The 22,006-nt window shown below is 38.8% G+C and overlaps 1 protein-coding gene across 5 annotated transcripts in view; it reads left to right on the top strand.

The window, feature by feature from the left end:
• The window catches only part of rtkna (rhotekin a), a 67,525-nt gene that overhangs the window by 24,805 nt on the left and 20,714 nt on the right, over positions 1 to 22,006 (top strand). Inside the window, exon 1 of one of the 5 annotated variants that reach the window (XM_053481183.1) lies at positions 6,937 to 7,069. The exons of the other annotated variants lie outside the window; for them this stretch is intronic. Coding sequence (XP_053337158.1) covers positions 7,046 to 7,069 — 24 coding nt within the window. The 5' untranslated portion in view covers positions 6,937 to 7,045. Of the gene's footprint in view, positions 1 to 6,936; positions 7,070 to 22,006 lie in introns of those variants that run through there. 5 annotated transcript variants of the gene reach the window in all.

Genomic DNA, 22,006 nt, shown 5'->3' with positions numbered 1-22,006 from the left:
ACAGCTAAAGTGTTTTTCTTTAACACCAGCCTAAATGATTTCCTCACCACAGACTCTCAAGAGGAGGGGTGGTGTTGGGAGATGAGAGAGTTTCAAAAGACTTTTGCAACACTTTGGATGTACTATTTGTTCATCTTTTGGTTTGTCGAACTGTATCTCGAGAGATGATGATTAGAGAGTGTTTTTACAGATAAGGTTGAAGAGGAGCTCCTCTCAACCTGGTACTTCTCAGGTTATGGATCATGAGTCTGATGGCCTGTCTGAATGCGTTCTCGCTTCATTTGTTTAACTGAATTTTTTTCAAAATTGTTCTCTATATTGTAGGCATACTCGACTGAATTTGGGGAATCATCTGTATTTAATTTTTAAACAATGGGCCTCAGTAATCAAAGTGGGTATGAATATATTTATTCATTAATTAAAAAATCATGTGGGGCTTGTAAAGATCTTCTAGGTCTAAAAAAAATCTGTACCTACAACAAGTCCTGGGTTTGTTTATGTTTATGTGTAACTAGGATTTAACAATATTGCGGCACAGTGGTCTAGTTATTAGTACTTGTCGAAGTCCCACCTCAGATCTGAGTTTCTATATTTTCCCTGTGCATGGTGGGTTTCCTGCAGGTGCTCCGTTTTTCTTCCACAGTCCAAAGACATGCAGATTAAGCAAATTGGCCTTCCGAAGTTGCCTGTAGTATGAGTGTACATCTATCTATCTATCTATCTATCTATCTATCTCTCTCTCTCTCTCTCTCTCTCTCTATATATATATATATATATATATATATATATATATATATATATATATATATATATCATTTTAATATAAAAAAAAAAAACTCACAATGACTGTGCCAGGTTCTTCAGGATGTTTAGTAAAAACTAAGCAGCAAATTTTCTTATCAATCTGCACAAATTCTACCTGAGAATATATTTTAAGTAAAGGGTCGTCACATCTATTATTAACTTTTTAAAAATTAATTACTGTTTACTGCTTTTTATAGTATTTTGTTGAATTTAGAAACATTTTTTTGAAGACATCCTTGCTTTACATCAGTTACTGTATTTACTTCTTCATGTCAGATCTTACAGATTAAATGATCAGCTGTAATGACACTAGGATAAGCGACTAAATGAAGAAAATGAAGGCTAAGTCTGATCATCTTAATGTCTTGTAATAAGCATGAGTTACTGAAATTTGATGTATAGATTACATGGTCATCAATTATTTATTTTAGTAAACTAAAGTGAACACGAATCAAGTTCATTTTTTAATATTGATGTCTAAAGAATGAATAAAAACTAATAAAAACAAGTTATTTAATTAGGACAAAATAAATAGTGGTATAACAGGAGGAGTTTGATGTGGCTTATAAAAACATTTACACACAAATATTGATTAATGACGCCGATAGAGATGTGACATGATTCATTAGCATGTTGGTTGGAATTGGGCATTAATCATAATTTGTATCTAATGATTTGCAGATGTAGTAATGTATTTTCCTACAGTGTTGCTTTTTTCCCTAACTGATTGCACCAGGGTTTATTATTCTTCCATTCCACAGATAACACGATCAGATTACACATCAGCCCCTTAATAAAAAATGTGTTCTATGTTTTTCTTTCAAAACCCCTCTATTACCTAATAGTTCACTTTCCAACAGCGGAGCTGCAGGTCAGTGTGTTCTAGCGCTCAGTCATCTGTCAGTACATGCAAGATTGATGCCTTCATCCCGATGCCTTCATGTCACGCATTATCACTAAATGGTTCCATTAGATTTATTAGCTTCTTTAGCGTAACCGCGTTTCCCCTGTGCATGCCTAAGCTGCGTCAGCTTCCAGCCCCATCGATCCTGCTGCTGCCGGGGTTGTAGTAGCTCTCAGCAAGTTCTCATTTTCAGCCGGAGTCCTTTGTCTGTGGATCATAATGCCTCTTTTTATCTTTTTCTTATAATTTAAAGACTGATTTAGTGAAAGCAAGTAGCTTGGGGTCCATGGACATGAAATGTATCTAGTTACACTGATTGTGTCATGTTGTGAAGCCCTGTTGTTTGGGATGACGTACTGTACAGGAGCATGCCCTTTAGTCCAGAAAAAGAGCTTCATGTGTGGGCTAGAACGTATGAGGTGTTAAAATAGTAGTTGAAATAGGAGCTTTAGTGTACACTTGGGGACAGATAGCCATCATCCACAACACAAGGCAGAATTCCACACAGGTTGTTTTTTTTTTTTAATTTGCATGTGCATCATGTTTTGGAAGTTAAAATATTTGCTGATGTTGCTGATAGCGTGCCTCTTTTAGAAAGAAAACAAATATGCAAAAGATAAAGGATAACAGCAGAGCAGCTGTATTAAAGAAAATGAAATATTTTTTGTTTGATTGTTGCCTCATTTCTCTGCTTTTAAGAGCGACATTTGGCTTGAGACGTTAAATAAGAGTTATAAAAAAGTTGACATTATTATTTGTTATAGTCTGTGAATATAGGAAGAATACATATACACAGGATATTTCAGTCTGTGTATCTATGTTATAGTCTGTGTATATAGACAGGATATTTCATATGTTCCTGTAGAATAGCAAAGCTCCTGATCAGATGAGGACCCTGAAGGTGTGAGGTGGCAGCGCTGCATGCTGACCTGTTGTAATACAAAAATCTATTTTCTGTTTAAAAAAAAAAAAGAATTAAGCCATTAATTGATTTATTGGACAACGGTATTATTGCTGGAGGCAGTGTGGTGTAGTGGCTAACATTGTGGCCTCTCACCTCCAGGGTCGAGGATTTGATTTCTGCTTAGGGTCTGTGCATGGTGAGTTTTCTTCGGGTACTCCACAGTCCAAAGACTTGCATATTAGACTAATTGGTGTTTCAAAATTAGCCGTAGTGTTTGAGTGATTGTGTGTGTCTGTGTCCCCTTTGATGGATTGGCACCCTCTCCAGGGTGTATCCAAATATTTCCCAGCGTATGGTATTCTCTGGAATAGTCTACAGGCCTCCTGTGCATCTGCTGTACGTGACAACCGATATAGAGAATGAGTGAGAGTGAGTATTATTGTCTAATGGTTATGCTTTTGCTATTAGCGCTAAGAGCTTCTAGTTTACACAAAGTTAAAGCAACATGTGTGGTTTTTATTACTAGAAATAGGAAGCTCCACCCCATGAGAGAAGACTTTAATGCAATTATTAAATCATTTTAAAGCTTAGTTTATATTACCAGATAGTGATTTCTACATAATGCCATTTTATGATCTACAACCATTTCCAGTGGGTCATTTATAAGTAACTAGCTTTTGGTAGTTTGGAATTACTTTGTGCTTGTGGTGCTGCTGATTAACAGTGAACAACTACTCGATACGTTTCCTGTTTAAAAAATTATATAGTTTATTACATAGCCGTAGATCTAAAAACATCATGTAGCCCAAAAGTCCAGTAGTTATAATTTATTTTTTGACTTTAGAGCATATTTCTGATGCTTACATCAAGGAAGGAAACAAGTTCTTGAGTCTGACTTCTTTGTAACAGGAAACAAGATTTTGTCTGTTTAGAGAATGGGTTGTTTTCCTTCAATGAGGAAATAAATAGAATAAGGCCGGTAAGATGTATGATAGCTTTGCATGCATGTGAGTGGAATAGGATGTAGTGATATTGTTCTGTTTAATTCACTGTTTTATACAGCGAGGAAGGCTGAGACTCTGAGATTAGTGTTACTGTTCTTGTCCTGGACTATTCTTATCCTTACTGCGTGAGTGTCTTGTGATTCGGTTTGGCTTCTTGCTCTGGATGCTACTGTTGTAATCTGATTAACTTCAGGGTATGCACACTGTGAAGTTTTATTTGTATAGCAGCCTTAATGTCTTCACTAAAGTCAGGAGATTCGTAATGTGGCCAGTGGCAGCCGATATGTTGATGAGTTCTCTTTTGAAGCATAGTCAAAAGACAACACATCTTATCTGGTTGATGCCAGATAGTGAGATTATAAATCATTACAGTATCTTGCTGTAGATGGGTAAAGGTAAACAGTACTGTTGAAAGGATGTTCAGGATGAGCATGTGACTAGAAGGTCTGGGATAAACACGAGAGTCTTTATGATTGCAGCAACAGCTCTTGGGTACAGATCAACATTAGATAATGAGGAACAATCAATGCTGTGATGTATTGCGATTCTTTTTTGTGGCAATTTATGTATTGTCACACTGACCTCAAAAAGTGATAGTTAAAAATAAATTTTAAGTTTGTATATGTTTGCATTTAAGATGGTAAAATGTTGCAGTTTCTCTATAATCCAACAGGTGGTGCGCTCTAAACTAGTTACACAATGGCAGGCAGAACAGCATCTGTAAATGGAGTTAATTTCTGGTCCAGAAAAATTAAAGAACAGAGGATATACTGGATCCAGTGCTTATATTATAAATAAACCCTTTTTTGCATTACATCTCTGAAGTGACATCAGAGATCAGTGACATCAGATTACCACCATTCTATCTGACTGGAAATGAAAGCCTTTTGTTTGAGTTCATGCTTCACCTTTAATCTCTTTCGCTCTCCCCAAACACACACACACGCGCGCGCACACACACACTTCCCCCATGTTATGCTTCACAGCTATGTGTGCAGCTGTTCATTGATAGATCTTATGACTATACGAATGGGCACTGATTCTTAGAAACCCATGCTCTAAATTCTGTACATGATAATTTTTTTTGCATTTAATGAGTTAAGTAACCACCTCATCCCAATAATTTTACTGCTATTGTACTGTTATTATAACATTACACATTATAATGCTATTCTGCCTCTGGCCTTGTTCATGGATCTTTGGAAAGTACCTTATTCCTCTGTGCATTTCTCCAACTCTTTGTCTTACCTTGCCATCTTTTATTTTCTTGCATGTCTTTTTACAGCTCACCCACACTCCCTTTACAATGCTCACACAAAACGCCTCTCTTTCACCTATGCTGCTTTTCTCCCACTCTTGCCATTTTTCTCACCAAAAAAAATCAGGCCAAAACATCTAAAACGGAACAAACTGTAGCAGTTAAACGGTCCACTATATGATTGAATTCATTCTCTTTTTTTTTTTTGCAAGCTAATGCAGGTTTTTGACATTTATTCTTATTCAGTAATTCTCTCCACAACCCCCTACCTCATGTACTGCCACATAGCCATTTGGGATGCATCTCTCGAATGTTGGCGTGCACTGCTGTTTTCCACCAGGCTGAATAGTGCCCACTGTTCATCCTGGCACAGCATATCAGAAGCATCTTAATCTTTGTATGAATGTGTCAGAGCCTTGGCAGTCTCCATTCTCCAGCTGCCCACCTGATCAAACACTCAAGAGGCAGCCTGTTACTTAACCTGATCAAAAACAAGCGAGACAGTGTTACAGGAGTCAGTTACTGGCATCAGAGGCTGTTGTTTTAAAGGCAGGTTTCTATATCCAAGTATATTTATTTTTGAATATTAACTGTTATGACAGTAACGACTATTGACACAGCCAGAAGCATCAGATCTGAATCAGTGTACTGCTGTTTACTATTTTCTTTTAAGAACTAATGGATGTGTAATCTAAAAGTAAAATGATAAAAAGAGTATATGCTTATGCAATTTAAGATGGTATTACTGCACATTATAATCATATTTGGAGTTCTTTAGACTCTGATGTATCTAGTGAAAGATTCTCTCAATTTAACTACAAGTAGCACCAGCCATGATTTCAAATACGACACATTTTTAAGTAATTATTTTTTTTAAAAAGGAGTCATTGTCTTTAATTGGCGAATTGACATTGACCCTCAGTTCCATTCCTTTTATACAGAATGCCAAGATGCAAAGAAGGTGCAATATTCCCACCTTGAACCGGCTGTGTGAATGGGGCTTCTGTTTCTAATAGGCTCCTACGGTAGAGTCGTTGAGTCCCCAGACACCTACTTTATGCTGATTTGATTGATAGATAAATATTTAGATAGACTTATGGTTATGTGCTTGTGGTTGGATATATAGAGCGATGGATAAAAAAATGATAGATTTGTGGATAGATGGATGAAAGATTGGATAATTGGATTTGGGAATGAAGGAAGGATAGTTGAATGGGTGGATGGATGAACAAAGATCCATGGATAGATAGATGAATGATTGAATACATGGATAGATAGATAAAAGATGAATCGTTGGAACAATGTCTGGATAGATGGATGAAAGATAAATATGTCAGAGGTTGGATAGTTGGTTGATGGTGCGTAGATAGAAGGATGGATGGATGGCAGGACCGATGAGTAGACAGAGATGGATGGTTAAGAGGATGCATGGATGGAGAGAAATATGGATGAATATACGGTTGGAACAATGTATGGACAGATGGATAAAATTTTGCTGGGTGGATAAATAGCTGAATGAGTAGAGTGATGGATAGATGGATGGTTGGATGGAATGATAAATGTATGGATGTTGGATTGATGGGTGTGGTTGGATAGATCATAGAGATATGTATACTGTAAAATGTGTGCATAGATAGAAAAGGTAAATGGATGGGTAGATACTGTATATTGATTATTAGATGAAAAACACTGGATAATGAAAAATAACACACTGGATAGCTAAATAGATGAAAGATGGATGAATATCTGGATGGGTGGAAAGAGATTAAAGAATTGATGGGGTGGATGATTTGATTGATGATAGATAGAAAGATGGGGGAAAGAGAGAGAGAGAGAGATACTTCCTTGCAGCACCTGTAAAACACTGTAACACACTGAAGCAGTAACAGAAGAAGGGCCCGAGTCCTGCATTGAGGCGAGCCCCCGCCTCCTCTCCTCCTTTTCGGTCGGACCGTGTGATGGTGAGAGCCGGGAGAACCGCTGCACCGAAAGTGCTGCACTTTGAGATGTAGTCTGTTTGCGGATCTTCCTCAAAGTGCTCCGTTTGCTTCAGTGGCGGATGCTCACACAACGAACGTGCTTAGGAGCCCGAGCGCGCGCCTTCCGCGTGCGCGTGTGTATGTAGTATTGCGCAAGCGGCGTGATTTGGGACTTTTCTCTGCCTCAGCGACATGAATAACTCAAACAATCACCGAGTAAGTTACTTTAATAGTTACAAAAGTGAATCTTTGTGCGGCATAATTGTCAATTTATTGAATTTGTGAATTTGTGCTCATTGTGAACGAGACGTTTACCTCAGCATGATGTAAATGCTAACCGCTAACGGTAGTGGAGTAACGGTCCAGCTGCGTTCTATAGCGCGAGCGCTGCGTATATGCACGCGCCCTGCGCTCTTTACCTCATCATGGCTTTGGCACAGAGCGCGTGCATACGTGGTACAGCGCGTGCCATGATGTGGTATAGAGTCGCGCGAAGGTCAGTGTGCCGCACTCTGCGTGCGTGCGTGCGTGCGTGTGTGTAAGAACGAGATGTGTGTTTTATTTCTGATATCCCTGTGCTTTACTATTGCACATAATTCTGTTATGTGCGTTAACCCATGACCGTATAGCTTGCCGCATGATGGATTGAAAAAGGTCACGTGGGTCCAAAAAGGGTAAAAAAAACAAAAAACAAATCGAAGGCATGCATAATGTCCTAACACAAAACCTGATATAAGACTCTATACAGAAGAAAAAGTTGGAGTTATGAGATTTTATTGTTCATGCTGGTCTGAGTTTGCACATTACTACGGCCGTTATCTGTTTTTCAACAATAAGCTGATTCACATGGACACTGTCTAAGGATTACATCATTAATTTTGTCAGGCATGTAAATCATCAGGAACTCCTCATTATGTCAATGTAGTATTGCATGGAGGTTATTTGTTGGTGATGTAGGATGTGTCTCAAGATCAGACCATATTGCATTCCAGTGTGATGCTTTTTCTTAATTAGGGATGCACAGTTTATTTCCAGTATCAATAGCTAAGCTTTGGGTATTTGCTGATGCTGATCTGACATTGACGTTTTCATTTCCACATTCGGACATGCATATATAGTGTTTCACTGATATTTCAGACAGAATTGGTACATCAGATCAACTGCAGTGTATCTCATGCAATGTGGGATTTTTTTTTTTGTTTATACATGCACCAGTACCACAGTGCCTCAGAAATACTCATTATGCTTTCAGTTTGTACTTTACCTGAAACTAAAACCTAATCCGTTAAATGCTCTCTTTCAAATATTCTTTCTGATGCATGCATAAGATGTGTGTTCTGTTTCTGCTAAATCACGACTAAAAATACTAGTCTACTAGTCTTAATATAGAGAATGTCTTTTTTTTTCCTTCTTTTGATTCATTGCAGGGTCAACGTGACCCCTGAAGAATTGGTCCAATATAACAGTAGATAAGCTATTAATTCTAAATATGTGACAGCTTGTATCATTTGTTTTCACTTTTTGCTGTTATTACTGTCTGATCATGTATTCCATCAAGTAATTAAAACTGCTAGGAGGAATGCATCATGTGTCCGTTTTTAAGTTGTTTTTAGAGTGCAGGTAATATAATGTTGTGAATGTTTTTTTTCACACTGGCAAAAAAAAATTCCAAACCGAGACTGTGGTTTAGTCTGGACTAAACGGATCTACTTTATTCAAATGCAATATCTAAGGCTAAGGAAATAACTACATGTTACTGAACCTCCTACGGTGCAATACGAATGCCCCCAGCTGTTCTTCTTAATCATTGCACATTCCATTATTCCTAGCTCAGGAAGTCAGGTGTTTGGTGGCCCACTTTGAAGATTATTTGTTTCAAAGGAAACACTCCAGAGGGACTGGACACCTTGCCAAGGGCAACCACCCCCACCCTTGCAAAAATCCACCAGTCAGCAAGGAGCCTCATGAAACTGATTATGATTAAATAGTTTTCTATGCAGCCTTTTAATTATAAGTAAGAGTGAAGTCTATTACAATATTAATATAATGTGCAAATTTAATCCCCACAACCTCATCGCCTCAGAAAAGAAAAGACTTGTGTACCCCCTCATAATCTTTGACAACTCCTTGTGGGGTGCACGGACACCAGGTTGGGAACCACAGATCTAGAGTTGCTTTGCTGAGCTGACCCGTCTGGGATTGTCTTTGAGTCTAATACTGTAAATGCACACATCTGTCCCAGCGCTCCCAGGAGGTAGGAGAGGGTCAGTAGAGTTTGCATGTATTTGCCTTGGAATTATAACAGTTATTTAAATATTATGCGTAGTGATTAGAGGAACCATAACTGATCTAATGAGCCATTCGCAGTTTCACTGTACCGACTATGCACGCTTGGGTTCTTCGGTTTCTCTCTCCTGAAATGACCAAGGCCTGGTTTTATCTAGGACAAATCTTATGTCATTGTAGGATGTGGCACAGCTGGAAAATCTGGGTCATGTCATTCTTCTCAAAGGCATCAGAGCATGATGGTGTGTGTGTGTGTGTGTGTGTGTGTGTGTGTGTGTGTGTGTGTGTGTGCGCTGTGCAGGTGCATGTCAAAATAAAGAGGAGAGGGACACACTGACATACACCACCACACTTTCCAAAATCTTCACCCTCCTGCTGTTTGTCTCACTTTTGCTATTAGTCTATGGTGTCATTTCTGCTTGACTTGTCCAGATGCAGTTTTGAAAGAGTTGCTTTGATGAACAGACCGACTTGCTTATATATTTTTATCCTAAAGACTACAGCCAAAAATGGCATGATGCTACTGTTTGTGGATAATGGAGCAGGAGCAATTGAAAGAATAACAGTAATGAAAGACATGAGGGAGATTGAAAAAGCAATTGTGTCATTGACTCTGAGGGACGAGTCCGCATCCCCAGAGTTCGGCTTTATGAGGCTGTCATGTCTGATACAGTGCAAAGCACAGAAAAGGTAATCAGCTTCTTCCTTACATTGGCCATATAGATAGATGTTTCAGAGAGGGAGGGAGATCAAAACTTATTACTATGGCTGCTGGGTGATGTGCTAGATTAGCTGACTAAAATTGGTAACAGATTTTAATATAGGACTCGAGAACATTATGGGATTGTGCCAGGTGTCTGCTAGATCAAGCTGATAACACAGAGGGGGGAGTATGTTGCATCTGCTGATCTGCCTACCTTAGTACTACGTTTTTCTCAAGGTTTCTGTTCATCCATAATCATGTAGTTTAGCATAATCTTGTTTTATGGAAAACTGTAAAGCCTCTGAGTTGATCATGTGGTTATTAATTCACCCCTTGTGTAACTGTAAGCTACAGTCCTGGCATATCTGTTGAAAAATTAATGAGACTAAATTTGGCTATACACATCAACATGCAGAGAGAAGAGATTTTACATAGAAGCCAAGTCATTGGGATTAAAGTGGGGGGGGGGTGCTCTAATCAGTTTAGAGATATGTGCATGTTGTGATTTAAAACTTCAAAAACTTTCCTTCAGTTGTTTTCCCTTCTAGCAGAAAGACTGAATTGATATCCTATTAGGAGTGTAACAGTACATGTATGTAAATTTGCAGGACGTTTGTTTGGGTGCACACTATGATCTGAGCAAATAGTTTTAACTAGTTCTGGGGGACTTTTACAATTAATTCAGTTCATTTAAATAAAATGAACAAGCAGTATGTCTCAGGACTTGCAGAAACATGAAATGAAAAAAAAATGATAAAAAAAATATGATAATAATGTTTTGCACTATTTTCTATAGACAGTGCTATTACTGTTCTTAACAACTTGATGCACCTAGATACCTAGGCATGTGCATGTTTTTAATGTTTGCAAGTTTATATGTTTAAGTTAAATTCTCAATAATTGACACAAAAAATCCCTTTACTGTACTGAAAAACATACAGACTTATGCGTTTTGTAGAACGTTGCACCCTTATACTCTGTTGTTTGCTTTTACCACCATGATGATGCTCTCTGTATCCAACCATTATAATAATTTTAAATTTTTTTGCAAAACAAGATAAACGGTGGTTTGTTTAAATTTTACAGCCTACACAACACATTTGGCTCTATAGGTGTTTGCTAGTTCAGCCATGTTGATATGTAGCTCATGATTAATGGGCTTAATGGAAAAGCTGCCGATCGATGAGGGTCATCTGTCTCACAAGCAGAACAACCGCTGTTAGATTTGGTCGGATAGAATGTTGTGGTTTTTCTCTTCAGTGCACTAATAAAGAGGCGCGCTTGCCAAGATAAGCCTATATAAAATCCCGTAATACTTCTACTTGTCACGCAGCAACAGTTAACAAGAGGAAGACAGGCTTTTTTGCTTTATTTATTTTTTATTTTTTTCCTCCGGAGGCTTTGGATAAAAGAACCGATGGAGTCGACATGGCCTGAGGAGTTGGAGAATGTTTCTGTGTGGCTGAAGAACAAGTGACGTTCATTGTGCATGCAGAGAAACGGCTTTTTCCACCGATTTAACAGCATGCTATAAAACTTCGTTGACGTGGGAAGAACTGAATTTGACAACCGAAACACACCTTACTTATGGGTCTTGCTGGGAAAATAAATTTGATTTCACACACTCAAACACACACACACAGACAAAACAACATGAAACCATAAACTCCAGAGAAGGCTGTGACAAATAGGCAAGAATGCATCAGTGTTTGGAGAATAAAAAAAAGATGCTGCAGGACATGGTTTTAGTCAGTCTGGCATTAAAATTTTAATAAAAGATTCTGTTTTGTTGAGAACATTTGAAAAAGATTTTCGTTTCGAATGTGGATGTGTTCCTCGAAAGCAGATTGTGTTTGAAGATTAATTCAATACATTTGCTCATTTGTGCTTAAATGAAGGGAAAAGTTTCCTGTCCTTCTCATATCCTTGCAGGTTTCTTTAACATTTCCTGGTCTTCCTGTGTCTGTCTTGCTTTTAATCTTTCACTTTTTTCATATTCCTACGCACGGGCTTGTAGGAGTAATGCGAATCAACCGTTTGGGTTCAGAAAGGCCTGTGTGTATCCCCCTGGGAACACAGCTGTGTATGAGAGAGGTCAGCTCTACATTCTCACACACTCTCTCTCACACACACAAACACACACACACACACACACACACACACACATATATATATTTATATACAGATGTTCCAGTCACTTCCTGAATTCCGTTGCACCGTATGTGTTCAAGGACAGTGGACTTAAACATCTCACAAAGAGCTGTAACAGATTAATCTGCTAGAAATAAAGTGTTGAAAAGCTTTAGACTGGTGAGGGTCAAGATTAACGTGATCACCAGCTGCGCCAGCTGTGTGTTGGGGGGAATATGTAACATCTGACAAGATGGCGTTTCCAAACACATTTGTTCCCAGACACATTTTTTTATTTATTTATTTTTTTTCAGTTGCATATCTATTAGTTATTTCTGTGAACCTGCACTGAACTTGGGAGTAGGTTGTAGGAAAGATGGCTGTATGTCAGCGGTGTTCATCACAAATACGTTAATACATCATTTCATGACTTTCTGGGAAAGCTTTAGCATGCATATGCGCACAAACACACACAAAAGATATCCAGATGATTTCTCGCTGCCCCTGAGGTTTATCCAGGGTTCACAGAATGAATGATCGGAGAGCTGCACAAACACTGTGATCAAAAACCTTTTCTTCACAATGTATGGACTAACATGAGAGAACCAGTAACCAGAACAACCGCGTTATAACCACACCATCGCAAATCTGCATGACTTAGTAACTAAATGAAGAGCTGGTGAGGGGAAAAAAATGTTCAGGAGTGATTCATGAATAGGTATTTCTGCACCGTTCCTAGACTTTTAGTCCTCTAATATGTATTTGTATGCTTGTTTTCTGGTTTCTTTCCTTCCTTACATGACTGTTTATACTCTAAGAGCAGCATGTACGCTTTTCCCTAGTGAATTTTATGCTTGAGCATGTGTGTGGGTGATACAAGAGTGCCTTAAGCTTCATGGTTCGTTTCATGGTGTCAAGACATCAGTTTCAGCAGTTAGGGAGGGCGATACAAGCCCATCCAGTGATCCTTTCTTGTTTCTAAAAACAATCATGACACACAAGAGTGTCACTTTTCATGGAACTGAATGCCCGTGGAAGCTCTGGGTGTTCATTACTGTTACTTCTGTATCAATTTTCTGTGCTTGGGACATTGAGAACAGCATGAAAACAGATGTGAGGGATCTCCACACTGCCATGTAAAAGAATTATTACTGTAGAAATTATAATAAGTTCGAATAAACCTGTAAATTATAGCTGGAACTTCTGTCAAGAGCTGCTGTTATTTAAAAAAAAGTCTTTTCACCAGTCAATCAAAGATTAATCAAACAAAAATTTAAATAAATACATGTTTGCACTTACCAGACACTTTAGAAGGGAAATAGTTTATTCTTTAATTTCTGCACAGCTTTATGGGTTTATATATATTTTTAGGGTCACATGAGCCTATCCCAGAAAACTTTGGCCACAAGCACGCCCCCCAGGCATTTTGGGAACACTAATTAGCCTTTTTTCGGACTGTGAGAGAAAACCAGCGTACTCAGAAGAAACCCACCAATAACAGGAAGAACATGCAAACTCCATGCACACAGACCCGAGGCAGAAATCGAACCCTCGACCCTGTAGGTGCGAGGCCACAGTGCTAACCACTATGCTGTGCCGCCTAATAGGAACTCCTTCAGGGAATTTTACAGCCGGCCAATGTGCATCAGCAGGCATAAAGTCATACACAGTACAGAAAATCTGTCTCTTATATGCGAGTCTACACCAGAGGTGGGCGAAGTGTACTTGAGTAAAAGTAGAGATACCCTAGATAAAATATTACTCAAGTAAAAGTAGAAGTCATCATATTCGCAGTTGTACTTGAGCAAAAGTACTAAAGTACTTACCTTCAAATTTACTCAAGTACCACGCTTGTATTAGCCTACAGGAGCACTAAGGGTCATACCAAAAGAGTAAAATCACGCAGTTATAAAAGCATAAAAGCGAGAAGGTTGGGGCGGGTAAAGAAATTGTCACTTTATTTTCGGGGGGTGGGGGGTGCTAACCCTAACCTACCGCTGCTAGTCATAACAAAAAATCATAACGAAAAAAAAGGGAAATAAAAGTGAAGATGGAAGACGAGTTGTGGGAGGAATTGAGGTCGGGAATTTACATCATTAAAAGAAAAAAAAAAAGGTCGGGCTGCTAAATTTAATGGTCGCGGGTGCGGGGCAGGGCGGATTGTAAAAATAGATACAGAGGTGCGGGGCGGGCTGGGGCGGGCCAAATAATTTCATAAAATCGGGACCCGCAGGTTGGGTATTTTTCCATCACTACTATGCACCACTCTGGTTATGTAACGCAGTGAAGTAGAAAGTACAGATATTTGCTGTAGTATGCAGTGAAGTAAAAGTAAAAACGTGTCCACTAAGAGAACTCTTCAAGTAAAACCACAGATACATTAAATATGTACTTAAGAACATAAATAAATGAAATCTACTTATTTACCTTCCAACTCATCACCTCATTACCACAGAGAATTGTAATGTCATGTTGTCGCATTGTCATTTTGTCGCTCGTTTGCACATGCACTTTGTTGTCTCTTTTTTTAAAACAAAAACAAAACCATAGATAATAGATAACCATAGACAATAAAGGCCTGCTTGATCTCCGGTCTACACGCAACGTTTACAGTTTACAAAGCAGTTCTGCGGCCAGAAAAACACTGCTGAGATCAGAGGTGAAGAGCCAGAGTGGCTTAAACAGACAGGAAATCTAGGGTCACGCTAATCACCACATTTTACAGCCACGGTGAGTAGAAAGGCATGTCGGGATGTATATGGTGGATGAGCGACAGGAACAGAGAGCTGGGGTTGGGGTAGGCACGGAATCACAGGATCAAACCGGTCCTGTCTGAGTCTTGTGTCAGTGAAGGAAATGGATATTTCTGTCAGACTCGCATTCTTATCTACAAATATAAGGCAGATATAAGTATACCAGATAGGAACATAAGTAGACACACTGCGTGAGGCCTTTTCTTTGCCTTTCTTGGTGCCAGTCTTCATGTGGTTGACGTTCTAAAATTATACGTGTGTTATTGGAACACTTTGGCACGGTAGTAACTACAACAGGCCTATCTCTCTCTCTCTCTCTTCTTTCCTCACGCCACTCATTGTTCTTCAGTTTCTAGAAACCACTTCCTTATTTTTGTAATAACAGCGTGTAGCATTGTAAAATATATGGTAGATAATGTCTGCCCTGTTTCTTTTGTGTTTTATATTTATACCGCTGCTCAGTGTTCTCGGTGCTGCCATTCTTTCTGGTGAGTCTGTCTTTTCTCTCTCTCTCTCTCTCTCTCTTTCTCTCTCTCTTTTTCTTTCTCTCTGCGAAAAGTTTGTCCTGTCTCTGTCTGCTGTCTGTGTTCTCAGAGCATCAGTGTAGCCGCTGGGAAATAAAGGCTGCAGCTGGACAGAGGTGTGTGTGTGCACACGTGGACAGTATATATGATCTGTTGAGCATACACTGTTTGTCTGGGTGTGAGTGTGTAAATGAGTGACTCTGTGTGTGTGCTGGTGCACTCAGAAGGCATCATTTTCCTCTAAATGTATTAATTCCTGGACACAGAGTCGTCAGTGATCCGACAGAGGAGCTGATATCACTGCACTTCAGTCCATTAGTAAGTCTGGGTGTCATGTATAGTTATTTCTCTCTCACCACAGTGTGTATCTACCTTAATCACTATACACACGATCTACCAAGAAAACGGTCACATGATTGTGTTCCCCAAAAAATATCATGTATTTCAAATGAAAATGATGTAAAAGATTGCTAATAAAAAAATTTAAAAAAAGGACCAAAGTGAACATGTTTCTGTGTTTGCTAAGCGTGTGTGAGATGCTTGAGAAATGCTTTTAGTGCGAATTGCACTACCCTTGCTCAGTCCACGGTCATGGATCACGCACATGATGGAATTATTTTGTGAAAAGTGGAGTGACGAGAAGTATTATCTGAACAAAACTGTGGTGAACAGAGTGCTCCACCTAATGAATGATAACACTTCAGTGTCTCTAGAATAATTGTACAGCATGGAAAAAAATCTCTCTGGATAGATTTTAGTAAAAACGGCTGCCAAGAAACAGAAAAGCGAATGAGAATTACTGAGTGTTATTATGGAAGGGGACTCTCCCTCCTAACACTAACCTCTTTCCCACCCATCTTCCTGTCCTTCATTCTTTCACTCTTGTTGCCTGAACATTACATGTGCATGTAAAAGTGTTAAGTGTTAAGTGTTCGCTCTCTCCTGTACAGTTTTTCTTCTTTAAAAATTTTGTGCTGTATTATTTTTGCATAATTAAGGCTTTTTCGTACTTTGTTTTATATTTTGTGATATCGTGTTCATTGTAATCAAGAGCAAATCAATTCTATTTACTTGTTTTTCTATGGAGAACTGAATCGGTATGTGAAGAAATCGGCTTACGAACAGAACTTAGGAACACAAGTGTGTTCTTTCTCCTGCATGTTTGGCTTTAATCATTATAAAATCTCTCTTATCTGTACATGCTGAAAATTTCTTACAGTGAACACAGAAGCGTTTAAAAGTGTGTACACTACTAGTCAAAAGTTTGCGCACACCTTCGAATTTCATGGTCTGTCCTGATGATTTCATTCAACGTTGTAATGCAATGCTAAGGGCGTCTAAAATATGCAATAATCTCTTTTGAAAAGTTGATATTGGTGTGTCTTCTACTTATGCTTTGTAAATCTTTTAATCTGAGGTTCTGTTAAACTGGTGATTTTTTTAAGCTGGTAAAATTTGCATTTGCAAATGCACTTTGACAATACTGTTCTAGCAAGAACTGTTTCTTAATTCCCTAATGCCATATGTGTTATTTCATAAGTTAATAAATCCAAACTTGTGTCCAAACATTTGACTGGTACTGCAAGTGAGTGAGTGTGTGTGAGAGTGTGTGAAGCAGCTGGAGGAAGATTAATAGTGGAAAGTGTGGTTTCTGTCACTGTAGCAAAAGGCGCGCTCTGTTTAAGCTTGATGTTTTTTTTATCTCTGAGTTGAAGATTCAGTGTTTGTGTAATGATCTGCATGCCACCGAGTCTGATTTCTTTGTTAAATAGTAGTCTTGCGTAGTCAAAGCCTGAACAAATTAAACAAGTTACTACACAGTATGCTTTAACTCAAACGTCTTAGCTCAAGCGTATTACGGTGCAAAAGAAAAGGCAGTATTTAAGGGCGTGCTTGAACTAGGCTTGGTTTCCTTGTACCGTCCCCAAGCACGATTTTGCTTTAAAACTAAAACATTAATCACAGTTTTATTTTATCTAGGACAAACTTCATAAAACTGATTTGTTGAAATAAGTGGATACCTGCACATGGCCGTCTCCTGAGAAAGCACAGCTCAATTTCGTCATCTGGACTTTCCACTAGCTCGTGAGAGTGCATCTTTTCACACCCTGAAGCAGCACTGAAGCCTGGGATTAACTGCTATCTGAGATCAGCCAGTGTTGGCTTACTGCTCCCTCTGTTCGCATAGAAATAGTAACTCTCTTCCGCTTATTTATGGACTTGCTGGAGATCTGATGGACGAGAGTGGTACAAAGTGAAATATAAGGGTAATTGAATGAAACAAAGACATGATCAGCAGCGGGTAAACACTATGGATGATACACACGTGCCATGTTGCCATTAGGTGTTTATTTGCCTTAGGCTGTATTAATGCATTCAACTAGATTGCATCTAAGGTGTCACTTTTTATGGTTTATGTCTGACTGAAGAATGTGACGAAAGCCTCTCCTTGTGTGTTGCTAATTAATTTGTTATTTATTCTCTCCTGTAGCATAATTACAATCATGCCGCAACCAGGGCTTGCTGTGGTTTCATGCTTCCAAAAGTAAAAAAGTTATAAAAACGACTGTCTAGTCCTAAACAAGTCTGGGCTCCTCGGTGGTTTTTATTTAGAAAGCACGAGCAGAGACCCATCCCTGTATGCACTCCCTTTGTGAAGGATCATAAACTTTTTGTTACTTGTGTAGGTTTTAAGCCTTTTTCTGGTGCTTAGTTCTGTTCAGTATTCAGTACAACCTTATGCATAGCAAATTGTTTTGTTGAATTAGCAGCGACCACGCACACACTGTGTTTTGTTTTGTTTTTGTTTTGTTTGCTTGTTGATTAATTTACTGATTTTAACAGTTTGAGGGAGCAAATATATATTGTGGAATATGCCATGTAGTACTTAGACACTTACTGTACATGCTGTGATTCCTGCTAAGGGGGTGTTACTATTTCAGGCTTTCTTTCTTTGGGATTTTTTTTTTCTCTTCTTTGTAGAGAAGACACAATCTTGCTTGCAAACTTCATTTTACATGAATGTATATAAATAAGTGAGTTCATTATGGAACTGTATGGAACTATGTTTCCTTCAGATTTTTTTAAAACAACAAATGGAAGCATAACTACAAGCCCTTTAGACAGATAATTTCTTTCCCCTCATGAAACGGTTCTATTCTGATAAAGGGAGTGGCCTCATCCAGGATGTCAGGACACGAACTTGATGATGATGATGATGATGATGTAAGTCATATCTGTTTCCAGTCGCCAACTTTCAACCCAGTGGAACGCCTGTGAGCGATTTTGGAGTGACACCATCTCTGTCATCATCATCATCATCATCATCAAAGAACCAATTTATACCATTTTGGACAATTTTGGTCTTCGTCGCCCACTTACAGTTTCCAGAGACTTGTGCACTCTGTACAAAGTTGCACTGGTAATTTGTTTTGACCAGAATTGGCTTTTGCTTTCATTCGCTATTGATCTACACATGTGGGTTACACGTTTGATGTCTTGCAGTGATTTGTCAAGTTTGGCTCGAAAAATAATGAGTTTCTGATTCTTCTACATCTCCAGCCAGCACGCATCTGTGTAAGAAGCCTGTTCTTGTTTGTGTGGAGAACAGCTGGCCGCAGTCTCAAAGGCGCACAGCACGCATTCGCAGATAACGCGCGTACACGTCTCAAACGCTTCATTGTGCTCATAATAATGAGGGCAGTGTGCTGCTGTGGCTCTGACGGAATGTCATCTCAGCCTACATAATGCCGGTTAACTAACTGCATAGTTATTTGTTGCTGAAGTCTTTTTACTTACTGTTTGGCTATAGCTCTCCTTTTGGCTGTTTTTTGGCTATTGAAAGATTATAACTGCGGACTGTTGTGCCAACAGTCCGCATTCAAAAACGATGAACAAACACGTCTTGGCTTTATTAAACGAGTCAATGCAGCAACAACAACAAAAAAAGTCTCCAACAATAGCGTTTTATACTGTTCTTCAGAGAAACTAGGCACGATCGGGGATTCAGTGACTCAGTGCAGACTTTGTTAAAGTTTTGAGCATGTGGGAAAGGGGTCAGGGTGTGGGTGAACAACATGGCGAATATAGCTCATCTTGATAACTGAAGATATTTTTGTGTTGCATGACAAAGCTGGGTTTTTCAACAAGTGGCATTTTAAAAAAAAACTAAAGATGACTTCAGTTTCTATTCAGTATATACTGTAAATAGAAAGTCGGGACAAAAGTGCATTTCAATGTCCAAACAGCTCCAAAAGTCTTTTCAAAAGTTTTCAAGGTTGGGCAAATTTGTAGTCCATAAACCAGGATAAAATAATGTAATGTCTGAGGTATTTATAGTTGGCCGCTTTCGAGTACTGAATTATATAATGCTTGTCGTTTTCCATCACAAGTACAAAGCAATTTTCTAGTAGAGAATAAATTCTCCAAATATGTTGTACCCCCTCAAAGACAATAAAGACACTGGATTCATGCACCTTGGGGAAATCTTAGTTGTTCCTGGTGACAGGTACAGTACGAATTGGCGCAGACTTAATTAATCTGCTTCACACAGGTGCAATGGACGCTCATGCTGTAATTGTTGCAGCCTTCAGCTTGTTAACAGAAACAGTGTCAAAATCATTTACATGCCTGGAATAATAATGATTTAAGACAAGGAACAAAAAAAAAAAAACCTAAAAAAATGCTGTTATATATGTCACCAGTCACCCTTACAGTCGCACATGCTATCCTATCTCAAGGAACATGTTTTACGTGCAGCGTGAGGATCTTAAATCTCTTTTTGCTTTTTTTTTAATGTAAAACTCTTAACTCTCTTACAGCAGAAACTCTGGCCAACAACGTGCACATGCAATCATGATGTGTTACATTAGAATAGAATAATGAGTATATACAGTACATGATCAGATGGCTTAGCATACGCTGTTACATTTTATTACCATCTTTTAATTGATATGTTTAGTTTCCAGGCAACCAGAACATGAAACTGAGCAGCATACGTCGCCACTGATGTTAATGAATTTAACATTTATTCACCAGCATTTCTAGTTCCATCCTCCAGCTTTAGTTCTGAATATGAGGGCTGTGATCATGCTGACCGTATGTATGTGTGTGTGTGTGGGGGTGAGTGCATAACTGTGGTCAGTTAATTGGAGGCTGGATCTCCCCGGTCAGTGCAAGCCTGCATTTTGGGTGTGGGCAGGAATGTAGTCTTTATTTCGGTGTTTTGCTTACGGGTGTCACTGTAGTTTGTGCACTGTAAGAGCATTGTGTAGGGATAATTTGCACTGGGAACGACTCCAGCTTTCCTGCAATAAAGTTAGTAGTGAGAATTAGCAGGGAAGATTTTTATATATACTGTGTAGATTTTTTCCCTCTTTAAGTTCTTAATCTTGAGACTCAAGAATGATGCTGATGTTGCTTCATTGCCTTGTAAAATTACAGCAGACGATATTATATTGACAGACACCCGCATGAGTGAAAACTCAATCTGCATTGCCGTTGTTCGTTTATGAATAAATCATGAAACTTGTGTCGCTCGGGTGGCTGAAGATTTAGTATCCTGCTCCAACGACAAAAAAAAACAACTTTTCCTCATGTTATTGCTGCAGCTGCTTCATAAACTGTTATTAGGTTTGGAAAAGGCTAATATGCCGGTGCAAGTGGACGCATGCCTGCAGACAGTGATTTTTTTTTTCTCTTCCCAATACAGTTTTTCTCTTTAGTTCAGTTTACACAGATGTGCGTTTATGCTGTCAATGTTTCTCTAATTTCCACTATTCCGTGTTAACCACTTCACTCTCCTTCTCTTGCTTAAGCTTCGGTTCAGACGGTTAATATCAACCTGTGGAGCGAAAAACAATTCGCTAAAGAGAATACGTAATATAAAATATACTCACTTTTGCGGTTATTTTTTGGCACAGTATCAAACTGCCACTGCCGTTGTCCTAATTGTGATTAAATGCAAACAGTTTATGTTGTCAGCTCACGTCTGACAACTGATACCTACTCCGCAACGACGCATCGCATATCATTGCCTATAATTGCTCACGTTTATCAACCTAGGACATTTTCATACAGCAGATTTATCAGACTGTCACACAAAGTGTTTTGTTGATCTCGTTTGTTAGCTCTTTATGTTAAGTAAACAAGTACAGTATATACATGAGGATGAGTCAAAAATTATCCGCACTATGGCTATAGAATCTATTTTTAAGAACTAGAAAAACCTGTCAACAAGCTATTGTGTTCATTCCCTTATTAATAAATGTTTTCGGCTGAGCTGCTGTTTTCACTTCTTCATTAGAAGTGAGTCTTCATCCTTGTAAGGTTGCTTTCAGGGGACAAAGCAGGTGAAAGTTTGACAGAACGTGATCAGGGCTACAGGGAGGATGCTTTCACACTTAAAAACGAAGACAGTTTGGGCAGAAGTGTGCGGACGTTTATCAGCCATGGACGTGGACGAGTGTCCGGCTTATTCTTGATGGCTAATGCCCGTGTGTCTTTTCTTACCCTTCTCTTTTCTCTTTTTCCAGGACAAAACACTTGCTCCATATTGTGCACAAAGTTTTCAACAAGTCACTGCACGCTGCTCGTGCAAATCACCTATTTTTCCTGGCACCACAGTTTTAAATGAATGTAACTGATGTTCACACCTGCACAGCCTTAAACAGAAAGTGCTATATACAGTATATTACACACGCATACAGTATCTATGAAAAATAGGAAAGTCGAGCCACTTCTTTATCCATTATTGTAA

This window comes from Clarias gariepinus, chromosome 21 (assembly GCF_024256425.1).
Source record: "Clarias gariepinus isolate MV-2021 ecotype Netherlands chromosome 21, CGAR_prim_01v2, whole genome shotgun sequence".
NCBI classification, from domain to species: Eukaryota; Metazoa; Chordata; class Actinopteri; order Siluriformes; family Clariidae; genus Clarias; species Clarias gariepinus.
The sequence above is the reverse complement of the archived record's forward strand: the minus strand, read 5'-3'. Positions and strand labels throughout refer to the sequence as shown.